A 20,188-nucleotide genomic window follows, 5' to 3' on the forward strand; every position below is an offset into this window, starting at 1 on the left:
ATCTATCTATCTATCTATCTATCTATCTATCTATCTATCTATCTATCTATCTATCTATCTATCTATCTATCTATCTGTGTTTTAGAACTTCATAAAAATGCAATGAGAAGTCATTTTTAAAACCTGCCATGTCTCTGCATAAATAATGTTTTATACAAATGCATATTAATTTTGGTTAATGGAAAATATAATGTCTTGCCTCTCAGTTATGAAACACTGAATATTCTTACTGCCTGCTCTCTCTTATCTTATGCACAGAACAGATAATAATCAGAAATAAAATTGATCAGTTCCAGTTCCAACAGCACAAAGATTTCAAAGAGTTAAATTATCTTTATTAAGAGCAAGTTGATAAAATGTTAATTAAAGCCAAAGCACTCCACGGTGCATACTGAGTTTGTTCCACGTCTCATTTTTATACATTTGAATGAGACTTACAACAAATGTTTATAAGGGATAGATTGATATATAAAATATATTTTAAAAACAGTAACATGATCGTTCTGTCATATGCATTCAGCAGGATATGCTTTTATCAAAAGTGGCAATGCAGATAGTGGTTGTTAATGCCCCTCAGAATACAGAATTATCACCCATTACACCCTCCTGTAAAATACTAACCCTACTAAACTCATCACGGCAGTGGAGCCAGTCTAGTACAAATTAAAACACTGAGTTAATAATTCTGTTGTATTCATAGTTCCATGAAAGTGCAGTATATATATATAAAAAAAAAAACACTTGCATGTATCAAAATGAAACTGAGATGCTAAAATAGTATTAAGGTCATGTGTAGAAAGATACACCCATTTATTGGCAGAAAAAGAAAAGTTGAGAAGGTTTTATTGGTGGGGCGGGGACTCATGTTTCTCCTCCATTTGAGGACTTCAACCCTGCAAAAGCTAGTGTTTCACTCCAGTTTCAGCAGTTCCACGTCAAATATAAGAGTGGCATTGGGAGGAATGACACCAGGGTGTCCCGTGGCTCCATAAGCCATATCTGGGGTGCAGGTGATCTTCGCCCTCTGACCCAAACTCATCTGAAATTAGATGCAAACACTTTAAAGCGAGTGGAATCTGATAGAAATATTCAAGAATACATGCAGCACAGCATCAGACTCAATAACCTGTGCAACTCCTTCCTCCCAGCCCTTGATGACTTCCTGTCGGCCGATCTTGAATTTGAAGGGCTTGTTTCTGTCTCGTGACGAGTCAAACTTCTTTCCATTCTGCAGCATCCCTGCAATAATAATAATTAAAGAAAGTTAAATACACAATTATCATCATCATTACAACAAACAGTGTGACTCTGGATTACATAATCAAATTCCAAACATAAGGTACTCACACTACAATTACATTTTTATTAAATGTTTACTGATTACATTATTCACACAATAGCAATAAAATATTCATAACCCTTTATGAATTAAACAGGGAGCCAACAAGGGTGTTGAAGGAGGTTCCCTACAAAGTTTACTGTTCATAGTGTAAAAATCTAACCCTAAAATTAAGGAGAAAATGGAACAGCACAAGCTGCTAACAGATGTAAACAGACCAGCAGCTGATGAAGAAACTGCACAGTTGTGGTTCCCAGGCTTACAGGAGACAGTAATTGCAACATTGGACCAAGAATTGAAGAGATATCACCAGCACAACATTCTTAATCATTTATTTAACAGCAGATACACACTGCAACATAGTGGACAAAACAACAGTGCCCTAAAACAGCAGCTGATCAAACAGAGTCCACATCCACAATATCAGACCCAATGATCTTTCAAAATTAATTTTGAAATTGAATTTATCAGCAAATCTACTGGATTTCCTGACTAAAACAGCAGACCACACTAGAAGATTCTCTGTTTGACTCCTTCAGGGGTCTGCGGGGGTGCCTACAATCAGACAGGTGTGGTCCAGTAACACACAGCTGACCCACTGGAGGGAGCACATCTGTGCTTATCTAAATCTCCTGTGGAATCTGAGCTCTTGTGATCCAAATGAACAAAAAGAATCAAATATGAAACATTGGCCTAATTCACCAGATTATTCAGCCAGTTTAAGTAGGTCACCGCTTGCCTCCATCTTTATGACAGGAAGGAAAAGAGAAAGAGAGAGGAAGATATAATCAATAACACTCTGGTCTTTCATGATTACAGTACAATTATTCATAAGATAAAATACGTCTTGTGCCAAAGTGCCAAATGTAAAGTAAAGCATGTTAAACGTTTGTAAGATTAAGCAACAAAAGCTCAGTTTTGCCAGATGTACTTAAATACAAATGTAAAAATAAATAAATAAAAACAATGACGCTTTTTAATGTCTCATATTTTTTTAAATAGGGCTGTTAATCAAAATGTAAAATTGAACTCAACTGAAATATTAAATAGGTTTAATTGTATATGACGGTTAAAATTAATCAGCACAATTGTATCTTTTACTGTACTTTATTTGTAACCACTTTTTTATATTTAATTAATCACATCAAATTACCATTTTTACCACTTGTTTAATTTGAAAAAATATATAACAATAATTAATCATTAATCTAAATGTAAAAATCTTTGCCCTAGAAAGTACAAGCTTTCCTGGGCCTACAATTTATATTGTAGATGAGATATTGTGTTGCACAGAATTCAATATCACAAGCCCACATTTCACTATCAACACTAATTGTGTGAATAACCATCGAAATGTGAGGACAAATGTGTCTGTGCTTTGTTTAAATCAGAGTCTGACACACCATTAGAAGCATTTTATTCCTTACAGTTTCATCCATGCCGAGGGAGATATGAAAGATCCCTCACGCTGAGCGATGGTCCTCGTACAGCTCAGTATTAACTTTCACTCCCCCCTGGACTTACATGGAACTGAGACTCCCAGAAAGGACCCTGCGCCAAGATATCTGCAGAGTGGGCTTCATTCCAAAACCAGACAGTATATTATAATAGCAGCTTGTTCTATAACAAGGGTGAACTAAAGCTTATTTATGAATGATCTAAACTGACTGAATATATCCAGTGATGCTATAAACCTTAGTGGTTGTTAGAGCCAAAACCAGGCTCAGTACAAGTCACAGAATACCTTGCAGCTTCAATTATCAGCTCTCCTGCGATCATGATTATAATCAGAGGTCATGTTGGGAGGGAGCGTTTCTTTTGCTCATGAATATAGTGGGGGCAAGCCTGATCTGCTGACTGGCTTCACTGGAAAAAAACATGAAGTTGTTCTCTGTTGTTGAGCCTGTGCATGAGAGGTCGGTGGGAAAGAGTGCGAACCAGTATGGCAGGAAGCTATTTTTATCACGGCTTACAGTATCCATCTACAAGAGCTGGCAGCTGGTTTCTCTCAGTCAGCGTCAAATGTAATCAGATGCACACACTACCTGAATGCAACTGCTTCTTTTAGATTTGTTGGCACATTTCCACTAAAAAACGACACTGGTTCATGTATCATGTATCAAGTGCAAAGAGAGAAAGCTTAAATGTCATTTTAATTAATAAAAACTACTTTGCTCTCAAATACAATATTGGTAGTAACTAATATTAATTACCTTTAATATTACCTAATATTGCTTCTTTTTTATCCTTATATGTTGCAATTAAAAATACTATGCATATATAATATAATATATTCTTATTATGCAAGGCTTTTCTGCATCATTACTCCAATCTTCAGTGTCACATGATCCTTCAGAAATTTTACTAATATGCTGATTTGATGCTCAAGAAGCATTTCTTCTTCTTATTATTATTAATATTTTTGTGTAAACATACGTTTTTTTTTTTTCAGGATTCTTTGATGAAAGGGTAGTTCCAAAGAACAGCATGCATTTGAAATGTTTTTTGCAACAATGTAAAACCTTTACTGTCACTTCTGATCAATTGAATGCATATTGCTGAATGCACCAAGTCCTACTAACCCCTAACATCTGAAAGGTATGTACGTTTTCATGCTAAACTCAATCTCATATTACAGACTACTGTGTGGTGACCTGCCCGACTCATTCCCAGAACCTGAAACCCTTGCTGCATCCCAACTTTCAGACTATCCATTCTATATAGTATGCCAGAAGATTAGAGCATCAGGAATCATACTTAAAGGGGTCATATGATGTTTTTTTAAAGATCATTATTTTGTGTATTTGGTGTAACAGAATATGTTGACATGCTTTAATGTTCAAAAAACACATTACTTTTTAAATACTGTACATTATTGTAGATCCTCTATGCCCTGTCTCTCTCAAACACATTTTCTACAAAGTCCCTCCTTCCAACAAGTGCAGTCTGCTCTGATTGGCCAAATGACCCAGTGCATTGTGATTGGCAGAACACCGCAAGCACTCTAGGTAATGTAATGACCTCTCTCTCTCTCTCTCGCTCTATCACCCTCACATGCGCGTGTGCACAAAACTCCATTTGAACATTCAGTATTCTATTTTCGGTGGGGTTTCAATGCCTGTTTTTCAACAAATCTTATTACCTACAAGCCCCTGCACTATAAACGAAAAGCAATTTACTGCGATTGAGAACAAAAAACGTCATTTGTATTGTTATACCGTGAGAAGCTTGGACAACAAAACATATCCAAAACATCTTAAAATGGATAATAAAAAGAAATGTTTTTTGAGCAGCAAATCAGCATATTAGAATGATTTCTGAAGGATCATGTGACACTGAAGACTGAAATTCAGCGTTGTGTCATAGGAATAAATTACATTCTAAAATATATTCAAATATATATGGATGAGAATCAATTCCAGACTTGAGCAGCTTGGACAACAAAATATCTGCAAAATGTCCTCTTTTTTATACAGTTTGGTAAGAATAAATGAGAGACAATTTAGAGTCAATTACTCCATTAGTCAAAGTTAAAAAAAATCAAACATTATAGCTCTCATATAGGGTTTCTAGAATGAAGAGAAGGAAACATACCCATAACTGCACATGATGTCACTACTTTAAATGCCTCTGAATGCCTGGTCAGGGTTCAGGAAACTGGACACCTATAGTGGGTTTCTCCTCATTGCCATTACAGTGGCCTAATCCTGGAGCCCCCACCAATCACATGGGTGTCTCTTCAGAGCATATTTATACATAGTGTAGTTGCCATTGTTATTAATAGAGCCACCAGTCACGGGAGGCCTGACGGCTTCCTGTGCTCTAATAATAAACCCCAAGGGTTCCAATGGGGCTGGGCTAATTGATTTGTTCTGCCCGCTGGGTCAGAGAAAGGTAGATGTGCGACGGGAGTGGGGGTCTCTGCTAATTCAGACAGGAACCTGTGATAAAATCCATCCTGTTTCAATTGGCATGCAACCATGAGTACTGATAATATACAAACCTGAACATTATCTTACATTATAATATTAAAAAAGAGGAATGACAGGTTCCACTTCTTTCAAAGCAGCATCTATCATTTACAGCCTTTCCATTCATAATTCAGTCAAGTGAAAGATCAGTTTTCCATCAAAAAATAATAAAATAGATGCAACCAGTCAACAGTCACCCAGTGCCAGTGTGATTCAGAACTGGGTTCAGAAATTGAACCAAATTAAACAATTACCAAAACTACTGTTCAAAGATCATAAAAAAATAAATACTTTTTTTTTATCAAGGATGCATTAAATAGATCAAAAGTGACAGTAAATATGCAAAAAAGTTGTTCCTTTGAACATTCATCAACGAATACTGAAAAATATATCACTGTTTCCACAAAAAAAAAAAAAATTAAGCAGCACAACTGTTTTCAACTGTAACAACAGGAAATGTTTCTTGCAGCAAATCAGCATATAAGAATGATTTCTGAAAGATCATGTGACTCTGAAGACTGGAGTAATGATGCTGAAAATTCAGCTTTTCATCACAGTAACAAATTCGGTATTAAAATGTATTCAAACAGACAAACAGTTATTTTAAATTGTAAAAATCGTTTACATTATTACTGTTTTTACTTTATTTTTGATCAAATAAATGCAGTCTTGGTAAGTGTACAGTAAGAGACTTCTTTTAAAAAAAACACCATAAATGAAATGTGATTGAAATACCACTAATCATAACAATTGATACTACACAGGTAGTATTCTGATTTTATTCAGACTTTCATGAAAATAAGCATTTATGGTCTGTCACTTTATTGTGTCGCATTAGGATACATGTGACAGTCTTGGAGCTTTTCTTTTAGTTGATCATTTGCATTTCTTTGATTAATTCTCTGATGTGAGCTAAACAAAAATATGGAAAATTTTTTGCTCATTTTTAATCTGGACACTGTAGACAGATTTTACATTAAGAATCTTCAGACTGCGATCATAGCTAAATGACCATATGTGTATGTGCACAAATTTCCTTCCTGTTCCAGAAACCAAACATTTGCTCTATTGATTTAATTTATTTTTTTTTTTTTTGCTGTATTGACGTCTGCAGTGAGTCTGACCCTGTTACCAGCTCTGAGGGCTAATGACTGCCAGAAGCGCATCTCATAGTCAGTGTTGCCGGACTCATAGTTCTGCCTCAAGCTGTTTTCCTTTCTCCTGATACAGATACAGATAATTCTGCCAAGACAGAAAAAAAATACTTTCACTTTTATTTTATTGTGTTTTTAGCTTTTTTGTCAGTATTAAAAAATACTCTTGATCATAATGCTAAAAACACTATAAAAATAACTGAATAGGAATATTCAGTAATAAATAAAAATTTGTCCTATATCAAAATATAATATACTAATGAAAAGTTTGATCACAGTTAGATTTTTATTTTTTTAATTCATAAAAAAAATTATATATTCTTTTTTATTCAGCAATGACACATTCAATTGATCAGAAGTGACAGTAAAATTATTTTCAACATTGATAATAATAAAAAATGTTTGTTGAGCAGCAAATCAATACATTAGAATGATTTCTGAAGTATCACGTGACACTGAAGACTGGAAGAATGATTCTGAAAATTCAGCTTTGCATCACAGGAATAAATTACATTGTAAAATATATTCAAACACAAAAGTCATTTTAAACTGTAAAAATGATTCACAATATTACTGTTTTTACTGTATTTATGATCAAATAAATGCAGTCTTGGTGAGTATAAGAGTATACCAACGCCATACGTTTCAACAAGTAGTGTATAACTTAAAGGAATTATTTCACAATCTGCACAATTTCTAAGTGATTCATCTTGGTGACACTGATCATGTTTCTCCTACAGACAATCAGACAATCTTGCTTCGACTGAAGCACCTGGAGCTCTTTAGAACATCTAACATTATGCTGGAGAACATCATCGCAGGCCTGAAAGACTTTCTGAATTTCATGTCAATTTATCAAATTAAATTAATTTTTTATGCTGATATCATAATTAGTAAAGAAGAAATGTTTGGTAAATTATAAAAGAATACAAGCAAGCGCTCTCAGACTTTTTGACTCCATCAATGTTTTTGGTAACTATGAATATAATGAGTGGAAAAGACATACATTTTCTGATCTGGGTGGCAACATCCTGTACGTCAAGCACAATATAAAAGTCCAAAGTTCAAGCACTAATAATTATAAGGGCTTATTATGTAGTTGAGGACCAAGCAATTCAACATAGAGAAAGAAATGCAACATTCATCAAGTTCTACCTGCGTTTTCAAAAAGAAGCACTGGGATATTGAAAGGAAAGAAAACATTCAAGCAAGGGGAGACAGAATGTTGTTATCGACATCCCATTTCCTGTCTGTCTGAGCTGTTCGTCTGCAGGGCGCACCAGTCGCCTGAGCGAAGCGTCCAACAAACAACATATGAGAACCATTAGAGCAGATTGTTTACCTATGTAATGCACAACGCATGTCTGTCCTTTCTTCGGAAAGGTTCTTCCTGTAAGGAAATAGGAGAACAGAACAGTTAGTGGAAAGGTGATTCATATCATGTGAACCTTATATTGTAAGGTTTAGTATTGTCTGGTGATGAAGGAGGCTTTTCCAACTTGTAGTTCAGCATTGACCGTCCACTGAACGTCTGATATGTATTACACATACATGGCATGAACTGACTCAATTGACCAGGTCCAATCTAATTGGCTGGCTGACATATTCATCATCAGGTTATATAGCATAGAAAACAAATCCCATCTTCAGGATGCACTAACAAAACTTTAATGCACTGAAAGATTGTTTTATTGGTAGCTTGCCACTATAATTTAATCCACAAACGCCAAAGGGATCAATAAAATCACTTGGAAATCCAAAAAGCAGCTTCTACAGTCATGAGACCTGGGTTTGGTCTTAGACCTCATATGCAATCCTGATCTGAAGAAAGCATGTGTGTGTGTGTGTGTGTTGGAGGTGGTGTCTGGTTAATGTGTGGGAGCTGGACAGGAATGTGAGCCACATGACAGCAGGGGGTCAGATAGGATGTCAGTGGAGAGCAGCCCACAGACACAAGAGACCTGAGCAGAGTGAGAAAAGTGAAGGCGTCATTACATGGCACTCATTCCTGACACTGGTGACCCCAGAAGGCAGTTCTTGAGTTTGATGACTTGTGCCAAGAATTGTACGTCTGAAAGGTGTCAAAATCATATGAGATCATGGTCACTCTAGCACTTATTTACAGATTCTAATGATCATGTAAAGACAATGTTTAAAGACCGAAAGGCCAAATAAAAAGTCTATGAATAAAAATTACTTATGAGCTACCTTTGATGTTTTTTATAAAATATTAATAAATTACAAAATAAATGATATACAGCATCATATTAATACATATGAATATTAGCCGATATATATTATATATATATATATATATATATATATATATATATATATATATATATATATATATATATATATATACACACATGTATAAATTTTTTTTTTAGAAATTAATAGTTTTATCCATCAGCAACTGACCAAATTAAATTGATATGAATCATGGTTTTCACAAAAATATTAAACATCACAATTGTTTTCAACATTTTGCTTGTTTGTTGGTTTGTTTTTCTGAAGGATCATGTGACTGAAGCCTGAAGTAATGGATGTTTTAAAATATATTAAAACAGAAAATAGGGGTTTATATAATATTTCACAATATTTCCATAATATTTGACAATAGGACTGTTTTTACTGCATTTTGATCAAATTATTGCAGCCTTGCAGAGACTTTCAAAAAGCATAAAAAAAAACTTACAGACCCTCAATGTAAACCACATGTCGTCCAAATGCTATTATTCTCTAAATCAGTTTGGCCAATCAGATTTGAGGACTAGAACTAAACATACTACTAGAACTAGACATAGTCTACATCCATGTAAAAATAATGCTAAATTGTGTCAATGAAAGTGTCTTCATGTCCAAACGGTCAGTTGGGTTTCACCAGTAAAGAAGCAAAGCAACAAATGGCACACATAACAGCGTCTATACTGTGCCATTAGACCAGATCAGGTCTCAGAAACCCAGTGACTCTTCCAACTGTGCCAAATTACCCTGCAAAGCCCCCCTCACATTAACATCAAAGCTCAGGTCTAGCCAGGGCAAGAGTGCTGCCAACTGAGACATACATGATCAAAAATATCAACCTGTATTTCAGAAGCAAAATCAAACTACTGCACGCTGAAGATGATATCTGACAGCTGCAGCGAGAAATCATAATGAGAAGAGAGCTTGAGTTGGCACACATGGCACATATTATCCGCTGGGCACAGACACACGTTAAATCCCCGACTGGAAACATCCTCATAGCCATGGGATATAGCAATCATTGTATTTTCGTTAGAAATCTTAGTTTTCAAAGCTTTACGCAAATAATATGCAGTGAAAATTCTACTTATTCTATGTAGTTAGAGCGTAAGAATGTTTCCGCTTTTGCCGCAACCATGTAACAACATTCGAATCCGCAAGAATTTTTAGAACGTTCGTGAATTTGATATTCAGTTTATTAGATGATAGCGTCTTACCGTCTCCTGGAGATATTGTTTCAACCTCAACACCCATTCTGTAAGCGCGTGTAGATCCTACAGTAGTAAGACAGAGAGAGAGAAAGAAGACAGAGCGGAGACAGCAGCAGTAATGCACTCCGCCCACTGTCACATCACTCCGACTGAACGCGCCCTGCGATGGTCAAGCCGTGTTCAACTTTTAGACAAAACTACTCTCTGATTGCCCGACAAGATTTATTTTATTGTATTTTCTTTTTTTTTTTTTTTTATCGAGGTTCCTGCACGCTGCAGTAGTGTAGCCTACTGTTTAAAATCTACTGAACAGCACATGTTGTGCATATTTATATATATATATATATATATATATATATATATATATATATATATATATATATATATATATATATATATATATATATATATATATATATATAGGGCTATATATATATATATATATATATATATATATATATATATATATATATATATATATATATATATATATATATATATATAAATGTATGTATGTATATATACACACTTTACGTGCGTTTTTTGTCATAACTGAATAATAATAAACGTGTTTGTTTTAACATTTCAGGCTATTATTTTTTATGATTCATCATAAACAATAGCTCCCATATTATGACTCTTAGTTGCAGTCATGAAACAGTGACTACATGGGAGGGTAAGATTAATTTGCAGAAATATTAACAATTAAAACTTGATTGTATTTCTATCATTAAAACATGCTAACTTTGCTAACTATAAGTAATTGGTTTGTTTATTGTAATTGCAAAGAATTAGCGTAAAAATCATTTGCTTTACTAAATCATGGCTCCAACAACAAATACCAATTAATTTGACCAAACTATAATAAAACATATGTATATTGTTAGTTAACTGTATTATTGGCCTAATGTAAGGAATATTGAATGAAGGTGTAGGGGGCCATTTCGGATTCAGCCTCCGACTTCCCTTCACTAGTTTGAAAGTGTGTGACGTGAACTACAGTTCCCAGAATGCACGAGACATTCTCTTTCCGGTTGTCCATGACTTCAAAGGTCTCCGCCGGGAAATGCCGACACATGTTGACATGTTTTTCTACACGCGGAGTTGTTATAGTTACCGCAGTCTGTCACCGGGCTAATGGTATGTATGTAATATTGTCTTCGAAAAATGCTCGTGTGCGGTGACTTACATGTTCCGTTCATAATTTCAGGAATGTTCTAGATCTAGATTGCCTGCTTCACACATGTGAAACTTTCACATGACCGGGAACCAGTTATTTTTTGCTAGTCACTAACGTTACAGTTGTTGTTACTACTGTCAACTTAACATTACCAAAATTAGTAACCACGGTTTTTATATATCATGTTTAATACAGTTCGTTTTGCTATTATACAATCACAATACAAAACAGCATTCCCTTCTAAAGGCTTTTTAAAATCTTTCTATCATTGTCTTTAAGATGGCTTCATCTGGAAATCATCTGCTGTGTACAAACATCTGATAGATATCTTTAAGATGTCAGTTTTACATACATTCTAGTTAAATCATTTACATCTCAAAGAAATTTTCTAAACGCCTATTACGTCCTATAGATATATTGCAGATGAGCAAACATAAAAAATACATCTTGCAGATGTAAATGCAGACGTCTGTGATGTACCTGTGCTTTCAGGGAAGGAACAGTAGACTTTTTATTTTGGCTGCAGAATTTCGCTGAAATACACTAATGTGACTGCAACTTAATAGACTCAACAAATATATATATATATATATATATATATATATATATATATATATATATATATATATATATATATATATATATATATATGTGTGTGTGTCTTACATATATTTTTGTGCATTTCAGGCCTGGGACAGAGAAAAAGACAAAGTCAAAAGACGTAGCATCCCATCCTCAGAGGGTTTTATGACGTTGGGGGTCGTGTCAGCCTAATCTGGTCATCCTTGAGTGGAGCCTCACTCTGGCCAATAGGATTAGAGAGTGAGGGAAGAGGCTTTGTCTATTCTTGGAGTACGTGATGGCAGTCTTCTCCTACTGAAGCACAGAGTTGCATCTATCTCTCAACTCTGACTTCAAACTCTTTTTTTTCTGTATGACCAGGAACATTATTTTCCTTTCCATCGGAGAAACTGAACCAAGCATGGAGCTAGGAAAAGCCAAGCTTCTGAGGACAGGGTTAAACACCTTGCACCAAGCCATTCACCCGGTGCACGGAATAGCCTGGACGGACGGTAAGCAGGTTTGTCTCACGTCGTTGTATTCTGTCGATGGTGAGCCCAAATTTGGTGACACCAATGTTATTGGACAGTTTGAACATGTCTTGGGACTCTTCTGGGGACCATTGTGCTGCTCTGGATCCCCGGCGTTGCTTGCTGTCCAGCACAAAAAGCATATCACAGTTTGGCAACTTCAGCTGAGCACTACAGAGCAGAACAAACTCCTGTGCACGCAGACCTGCGAAATGAGTGAGCCGTTCCCGCTGCTCTCCCAGGGATGCGTCTGGCATCCCAAAATGGACATCTTAGCCATTTTGACCAAACGAGATGCCTCGGTCTTGTTTTGCGTTCGGGTTGATAATCGTCGTGTGAAGGCTGACATCAAGGGCAGCGGTTTGATCCATTGTGCCTGCTGGACTAAAGACGGAACCCGCCTGGTGGTCGCCATTGGTAGTGCTTTGCACTCGTATATTTGGAACGACATCCAAAAAAGCCTGGCGGCATGTTCCTTCTGCCCTATTTTCGATGTAGGTGGGTATATCTGTGCAATCGAGTCCACCGACGAAGCTCAAGTGGCTGTAGCCACTGAACTTCCCCTTGATAAAATTTGTGGGCTCAATGCAGGTATCACATTTGACCTGCCCAATGAGTCAGAAGCTTCGACGTGCCGCCCTTCTTCTGTTTTGACAGTGGATACAGACCATTATTTGGACAGACGGAGATCATGTGATTCTGAGCGCTTGGGACACGGTTCTTCATCTGGACCCATAGATCTAACGCACATTCTCGCCAAACACCGAAAATCAGACCCAAGTCCACTCATTCACTTGAGGCGGCGGGATAATGTGACTGGAACAGGTCAGGACTCGTCACATCTGATTCTGGTGACATATGAACGTAAGGTCACCACTACGAGGAAGGTCAGCATCCCTGGCATCTTGGTCCCTGATATTATCGCCTTCGATCAGAGCGGTAGCACGGTGGCTGTGGCATCAAACACGTGCAGCATGATCCTAGTATACTGCATCACAGATTCTTCCATGCCCAACGTGCAGCAGATCCAGCTGCAAAAAAATGAGAGGGCCAAAGGAGTGTGCTTTTTCACCAACAAAATGTTGCTCTTCATGATTGGCCGACAGAAGTCCAATGATCCTGCTTTCCTGCCCTCCTCCAACACGGACAAGTACATCTTGAGGCTAATAGCCAAGGAGCTTGTATTTGATGAGGAAGGTGCCACCCTGGTGGTTCCCAAATCCGAGTCGGCGAGCCAACATCATGGGATTAGACGTCATTCGGAGAACTTTTCTAAAGAGGACCGTCTATCAATTAAGGATCTAATACTTCCCGGAGGCTCGGTAATTGTTTCGCCATCCAGTCGGAGGAAACTAATCGAGGAGGTACGCAGCTCAGATTTGAGCCCCGTGGCAAGCTCCGTCGACTTCTCAGATAGAGCATCCAGTTCCTCCTCTATAACTCTGGAAACCTACGACATGGATCACATCAGCCGCATGGCCACGCTCGCCGTAGCCGGTCAGGCCAGCCGTGATTCCAGTCGACCCTGTTCGCCCATATACGAGGCCTCGGAAAAATTATACTCCGATGCCACTCCGCCAAAGAACAGCTGCCAGTCCAAAGAGAAGAACCTGGAGCAGCTGACGCAGAACATGGAGAGGATTTTCACCCGATTTGCTGACGTCCAGCAGTGCCTTGCAGAAATCAGAGACGTCACCCAGAATGGCAAGAAGATTGCATGCAGTTATCCGTCTGCTTATGAACCTCAATATGTGCACATTACATGTCAGGTATGAAATGATCCACCGATCCACCACTTTTAAATTGTGCGGGGAAAGTCTGCAGTCTTCTGTAGTAGAAAAATAAAAGAGTCCTTATTTGTAAATTTATTTATTTGAATTATTGCATAAAGGATTTGATTTCCAGCATTGTTTTGAAAAAACATTCTCTCGAAGGGTCAAGCCACATACTGTGTGATTAATTTTTTATAATGTTAAATTATTTTTATTACAATAATTTAAATGTTATGTTATATATTATGAAATATATTAATAACAATAATAATTACTATTCAATTTAAACCACTATAATTTATAAGTAACCTAAATTATAATTCATATAAATATATTTTTATTATTAATTACATAATTGTAATTTATAATGTAAATGTGAGCATACCATATAAGATCACAGACCCTTATTATTTATGTCATTTGTTTATAAATAATCAAAATTATTATTATTATAATTTATAATAATTGACATGACAATAATTTATAACACAATTTGTTGTCAACCATTTTTATGTTTTTTGACTATATGCATTAATCGAATTGTAGAGTTTCTTCATATTCCAAACGACTCCGCCGGGTTAAATACCCTCCACAATTAGTAAATCTTCATAGAGGTTTTTTTTATCATTTTTTTTATTTTTATTTGTATTTGAATGTTAAATTTCATATTAACAAATGATTACTTGATTAAATGATTTACTTCTGCAGCTAAGTCCTAATCCAAACCAAGACTCTCCAAAGCCCATTTTACTCTTAGTCAGACCAACTCGTAATTCCTCTCACTGTTGTCAATAAAACCCTTTGTCAGCAGATGCCAGATTGAAGTGATTCTGTTGACCCTGGCATAACTTGTTTTATGGGAATCATCAGACTTAATCCATGAGCACATGACCAGGTCTTTTGTCAATGATGAGTTCCCTTCCTAAGTGACTCATAGTGTTGCACTTTGTATTTGTCTTTCCTTTAGAAACAGTTGTCTGACAACGTGTATACAGACGAGAGAAGGCCGTTGTTGCTGTGTGGGGGGCGGATCTGTCTGCGGGTGGTGCAGGAACTCTTCAGCCTGACAGTCGTGGAGATGATGCATGGTACGTCTGAAAAAACTTGTCTCCATAACATGTAAATATGGAGGCTTTTTTCAAAATGCCAGTGCTACCGCCTTGATGAATGCATATGTAATAATATGAGACACTGTCCTTGTAGATCCAGTTACGTATGTACAATCCCTGTATGCTAGTGGTCAAACTTTCAGTTTGTGTGAAAACAAAGCCCAAACTAGACATTTTAGGCAATTAAAAAATGTTGGCCAAGACGTATCCAGGTCAAAAGAGTGATATTTTGAATAAAAAAAAAAAAAATGTTTGTGTTGACATTTCAGCCAGATTTGTTGTTTTGCAATGAGCAGATCTATGAATCCTATTTTATTTTGTTGAAGACGGATTGTTTGGTGTGCTTTGGCTAGGTTTAATTGTCAATGACTAAAATAGGAAGCGATTAGGTGGAGTAATTGGATTTAAGGGTTTAAGTTTGAATCCGCTTACAGCCTTTTGTGCTTTGCATCTCTACAGCTGATGTATTCTTGAACCATAGTCACTTATGCTAAGACCGCGTTTCTGCGCAGACATTTCTCATAGATTTAAAGAAATAGTTCACCCAAAAATGAAAACTTGCTGTAAATTTACTCACCCTCAGACCATCCAAAATGTAGATGGGTTTGTTTCTTCTTCAGAAGAGTTTTGTGAAATTTAGCATTCCATCTATTTCTCAATTTCTTCAAATCTGTTCAGATGAATAAACAAACTCATCTACATCTTGGATGACCTGGGGCTGAGTACATTTTCAGCAAACTTTTATATTTGGGTGAACTATTCCTTTAAATACATTTCTCTTCTTCTCATAGGTCCCATGTGGATCGTCTTGGTGGCTGATGCAGATGGTTTCGTTCCGCTCACATTTAAACACAAAGATGAGCTCACAATAAGGAGTGCAAGAAGGAAATCTCCTATAAGACCCCCGAGCTGCGCTGATGTATTTTTGCCAGAAAGTCCAGTGTCTCCTAATGCAGAAAAATAAAGCCTGTATCATCATAACAGGAATCATTAGAAATATTTGTATGATATTTGTCATGTGTTAGCTGGATATGTGTATCTAACACAGGGATATTCCAAACTCTTAGTTTGGAACTCAGGGAAAACTTCTTGCTGACATATTCACCACTGTGATATTTATTGGATGTTGATAGATTTGTGTAATGTGACAGACAGCTGTCAAGGGATGAACAGTTTTTAAATTTTCAGAAGAAATATTGAGTGCCTGCTTGGTTATTTTTTGCTTAAATAGTTTCTATTTGGTCCCACACAACAAAATGAAGGTACGTGTAATGTGAAATTAAAGACGATTCATAGTGATTGTATTCTTTTATGTTACATAATTGATTTGATTTTTAAGCTGTATGACATGTCATACCACATTTTGGTTCCGTATTAACAACCCACATTTAAAGAACTACATAGTTAAACTGAAACGTTTAAGTGGAAAAACTGAAAAAGTATTTTCTTGTAAAACAATAATCTTTAAAAAAAATCTCAATCCACCTTTGCACATTTTGCACTGCCTGATTATTATTTATATTCAATTTAAAGAATCCTTACGGTTCAAACACATACAGATAGATATATCAGTATATTTTACCTCAGGAAATCCTGATATATAACGATATATAGTCTGTCATTTTTTTATTATTATTATTTTTTTATGTTTCTGAAAGAAATCCTTATGCTCACCAAGGCTACATTCATTTGATTGAAAATACAGTCAAAACGGTAAAAATGCGAAATATTATAACAAATTCAAATAACTGCTGCCTATTTGAATATTTTGTAATAAGCAATTTATTCATGTGATGCAAAGCTGCATTTTCAGCATCTTTACTCCAGTCTTCAGTGTCACATAATCTACCAAATATGCCAATTTGCTGCTCAATAAACATTCATTATTTATCAATGTTAAAAAGTTGTGCTGCTTACTATTTTTGTGATTAGATTAATTTAATAAATCCTTGCCGAATGATTATTTTATGTAAAACTGACATCAAGGTCTTCACCTGAGCTCCTCCAGGGCGAGGTTGTTTCGTAATCTGACGTCTTCACTGATGGGGTACATCATGAGGATCATGAGGCCTGTGGTGATTGATACAGGCCACCGGGGCGGCACCGACGAGCAGCTTGAGCGTGTAGACCACTGGAGGGGGCTGTCTGCACGCTCCTGTGTCATAACCAACAAACCTATGGAAACCATGGACAACACATTTCAAATGTTTACGCCACTGTCTGTCATTATCATCTCCAGCCGTGAATACTGAAAGAGTGATCTCACTGTAGACAGAGCGTTGACACTCCAAGAGAAATGCCTGCAGCAAACTTTGTGAAGAAAGCATATAGGGAGTAGAAGATCGCCTCGTGTCCTCTTGAGCTGCGTAACATTGACCTGAGCAACAGGAAACACAAGTGGAGACCTCAGTCATCCCTTATTAAACATGGACATTGGTACCGTAAAACCATATCCTCTTTGTAGTAGGCACATAAAATCTGCTATTTACTCATTTTGGGCTTTTCCAATCAACCCAAGTGTGTCTTTAAAAACCAAAAAAATAGCATGAACAGCCATGAAACCTGTTATTTGGATACTGCTGGGTTATTAAACCTATGTATCCGAGTGGTAAGATCAAAGCTTGGGATGTTTAAATAAACACAATATGCTTTTATGGAACACAACACATGCAACTGAGGTACAAGAAGTATTGACATCCAAAAGTCATTGAAATCATTTAAAAATCACATCGACAGGTTAAAAGAAAAGCCTCAGGTCAAATATTAATTTATCACAAATTAACTGTTTGACAAACACTTCCTGCTCCGAAATGCCGATCTGAATCAACGGAGTCGCGAACAGGCTCCGAAGTGCCGATCTGAATCAACAGAGTCGCGAACAGGCTCCGAAGTGCCGATCTAAAACAACCGAGTCGCGAACAGGCTCCGAAGTACCGATCTAAATCAACCGAGTCGCGAAAAGGCTCCGAAGTGCCGATCTGAATCAACAGAGTCGCGAACCGGCTCCGAAGTGCCGATCTGAATCAACCGAGTGGCGAACATGCTCCGAAGTGCCGATCTGAATCAACCGAGTCGCGAACATGCTCCGAAGTGCCGATCTGAATCAACCGAGTCGCAAACAGTCTCCGAAGTGCCGATCTGAATCAACCGAGTCGCGAACAGGCTCCGAAGTGCCGATCTGAATCAACCGAGTCGCGATCAGGCTCCGAAGTGCCGATCTGAATCAATCGAGTCGCGAACATGCTCCGAAGTGCCGATCTGAATCAACCGAGTCGCGAACATGCTCCGAAGTCCCGATCTGAAAACTTCGACCAAAGAATGTAAAAAAGAACTCTATTTCTCTAATAACTCTAATAACTCTACAACTCTATGAAAGACTCAGATCACGTTTCTAAAAATAAATCACTATAGTAAAAGAAAAATAAGAGGAGTGAAGTTTCCTACCATTCTGCTGTGTTTGGTCCTCACGCGCGTCTGACGCTCTGAGGCGCGTCTCCGCCCTTCACACGCGTGTTTACAGCGCTAAATTAATCATCTTTGCTAATTATTATACATTTACTTCATTGTCAGCTTCAGGTACTTCATTTATTATTGTTCAATAAACTGTATGAAACAAAAAAAGTTTATATTTCAGTAATAATTCAAATTTATCAAAATAAAATATATAAAATAATGGTTTATATTTTAATATCCTTTAAAATATAATTTATTTCTGTGATGTGCAGCTGTATTCAGCATCATTCCTCCAGTCTTCAGTGTCACATTATCTTTAGAAATCATGAAAATATGATGATTTATTATTAGAACTATTAATAGTTGTGCTACCAAATATTATTTTGGAATCTGCAATACTTTTTTCAGGATTCTTCGATGTATAATTTTTTTTTAAAGAACACCGTTTATTCAAAATATAAATCTCTTATAACAATATTAATCTTTGATATCACTTCTTATCAATTTAACACACCCTGAATAAAAGATTCTAAAATCTAATAAAGAATACAAATTCTTATATAAAAAAAGAAAGGATAAAAATTTACTGACCCCAAACTATTGAACTGTAGTGAATATTGTTAGAAAATATTTATATTTTAAATAAATGCTCTTCTTTTTAACTTTTTATTTATCAAAGAATCCTGAAAAAAAGTATCACAGATTCCAAAATAATATTTATCAGCAAAACTGTTGATAATTCTAATAATAAATCATAATCTTATTCTGATTTTTGAAGATCATGTGACACTGAAGACTGGAGGAATTATGCTGAAAATACAGCTGCACATCACTTGAATAAATTACACCTTCATGTATATTAAAATAGAAAAATGTTAATAATATTTCACAATATTACATGTTTTCCAGTATTTGTGATCAAATAAATGCTGTCTTGATGAGTAAAATAAATTCCTGTACAAAAAAACATTAAAAATCATACTGATCCCAAACTCTGACCGGTAGTGTGTGTATATGTGTGTGTTTATATATATATATATATATATATATATATATATATATATATATATATATATATATATATATATATATATATATATATATATATATATATATATAATCCGACTAACACACTAGGCAAGGCAAGTTTATTTATATAGCACATTTCATACACAATGGTAATTCAAAGTGCTTTACATAAAAGAAAGTAAATTAATCATAAAGAAAAATTATAACAAAGATAAAACAAGCAATTTTAAAACTTTTAAAATGATTAAAAAATTTAATTAATTAAAATGAATTTAAAAACAGTTAAAAATTATTTTACATTAAAAATAAAACATTGAAAATACAGTGCAATCAGTTCGGACATTGCACAGTGCTCATTTAATAAATGCACAGCTAAACAGATGAGTTTTAAGTCTAGATTTAAATGTGACTGGTGTTTTAGCACATCTGATCTCTTCTGGAAGCTGATTCCAACTGCGAGCGGCATAGAAACTAAAAGCAGATTCCACTTGTTCTGTGTGAACCCTTGGTATTTCTAACTGACTCGATCCTAATGATCTGAGTGCTCTGTTAGGTTTATATTCAGTGAGCATATCTGCAACTGCAGTTTTTAAGGAGTTTGGAAATGTCCCAGAAAGAACATGCTCCGAAGT

General features: G+C 36.0%; 2 protein-coding genes across 4 annotated transcripts; one reads left to right on the forward strand and one right to left on the reverse strand.

Annotated features, from left to right (window-relative positions):
- Positions 1–313: 313 nt before the first annotated feature.
- On the reverse strand, positions 314–10,054 carry LOC127938036 (peptidyl-prolyl cis-trans isomerase FKBP1B). The gene is made up of 4 exons (XM_052534413.1): positions 9,929–10,054; positions 7,807–7,854; positions 1,127–1,239; positions 314–1,039 (listed from the first exon to the last, which is right to left on the reverse strand). Exons 1-4 carry the CDS (start codon positions 9,963–9,965, stop codon positions 911–913), a joined length of 327 nt encoding a protein of 108 aa, XP_052390373.1. The 5' UTR covers positions 9,966–10,054; the 3' UTR covers positions 314–910.
- Positions 10,055–10,927: 873 nt separating this feature from the next.
- LOC127939033 (WD repeat and coiled-coil-containing protein) lies at positions 10,928–16,977 on the forward strand. Of its 3 annotated transcripts, XM_052536012.1 has the most exons (5): positions 10,928–11,062; positions 11,790–11,954; positions 12,045–13,962; positions 14,933–15,053; positions 15,866–16,977. In XM_052536012.1, exons 3-5 carry the CDS (start codon positions 12,085–12,087, stop codon positions 16,036–16,038), a joined length of 2,172 nt encoding a protein of 723 aa, XP_052391972.1. In that variant the 5' UTR covers positions 10,928–11,062; positions 11,790–11,954; positions 12,045–12,084; the 3' UTR covers positions 16,039–16,977. The 3 variants fall into 3 exon arrangements, with proteins under 3 accessions (XP_052391972.1, XP_052391971.1, XP_052391974.1); XM_052536011.1 differs by having other exon boundaries at positions 11,790–13,962; XM_052536014.1 differs by lacking the exons at positions 10,928–11,062; positions 11,790–11,954 and having other exon boundaries at positions 12,045–12,175; positions 12,253–13,962.
- Positions 16,978–20,188: the final 3,211 nt, after the last annotated feature.

Source organism: Carassius gibelio, chromosome A20 (genome assembly GCF_023724105.1).
Source record: "Carassius gibelio isolate Cgi1373 ecotype wild population from Czech Republic chromosome A20, carGib1.2-hapl.c, whole genome shotgun sequence".
NCBI lineage: Eukaryota > Metazoa > Chordata > Actinopteri > Cypriniformes > Cyprinidae > Carassius > Carassius gibelio.

Coding starts and splice junctions, on each gene's coding strand:
- LOC127938036 (XM_052534413.1), bottom strand. CDS start 9,965: ATGGGTGTTGAGGTTGAAACAATATCTCCAGGAGACG. Junction 1,240..7,806: donor ATGCGTTGTGCATTACATAG/GTAAACAATCTG, acceptor TTATTATTGCAG/GGATGCTGCAGAATGGAAAG. Junction 1,040..1,126: donor GGGAGGAAGGAGTTGCACAG/GTTATTGAGTCT, acceptor ATCTAATTTCAG/ATGAGTTTGGGTCAGAGGGC.
- LOC127939033 (XM_052536011.1), top strand. CDS start 12,037: ATGACCAGGAACATTATTTTCCTTTCCATCGGAGAAACTGAACCAAGC. Junction 13,963..14,932: donor ATGTGCACATTACATGTCAG/GTATGAAATGAT, acceptor TCTTTCCTTTAG/AAACAGTTGTCTGACAACGT. Junction 15,054..15,865: donor AGTCGTGGAGATGATGCATG/GTACGTCTGAAA, acceptor TTCTTCTCATAG/GTCCCATGTGGATCGTCTTG.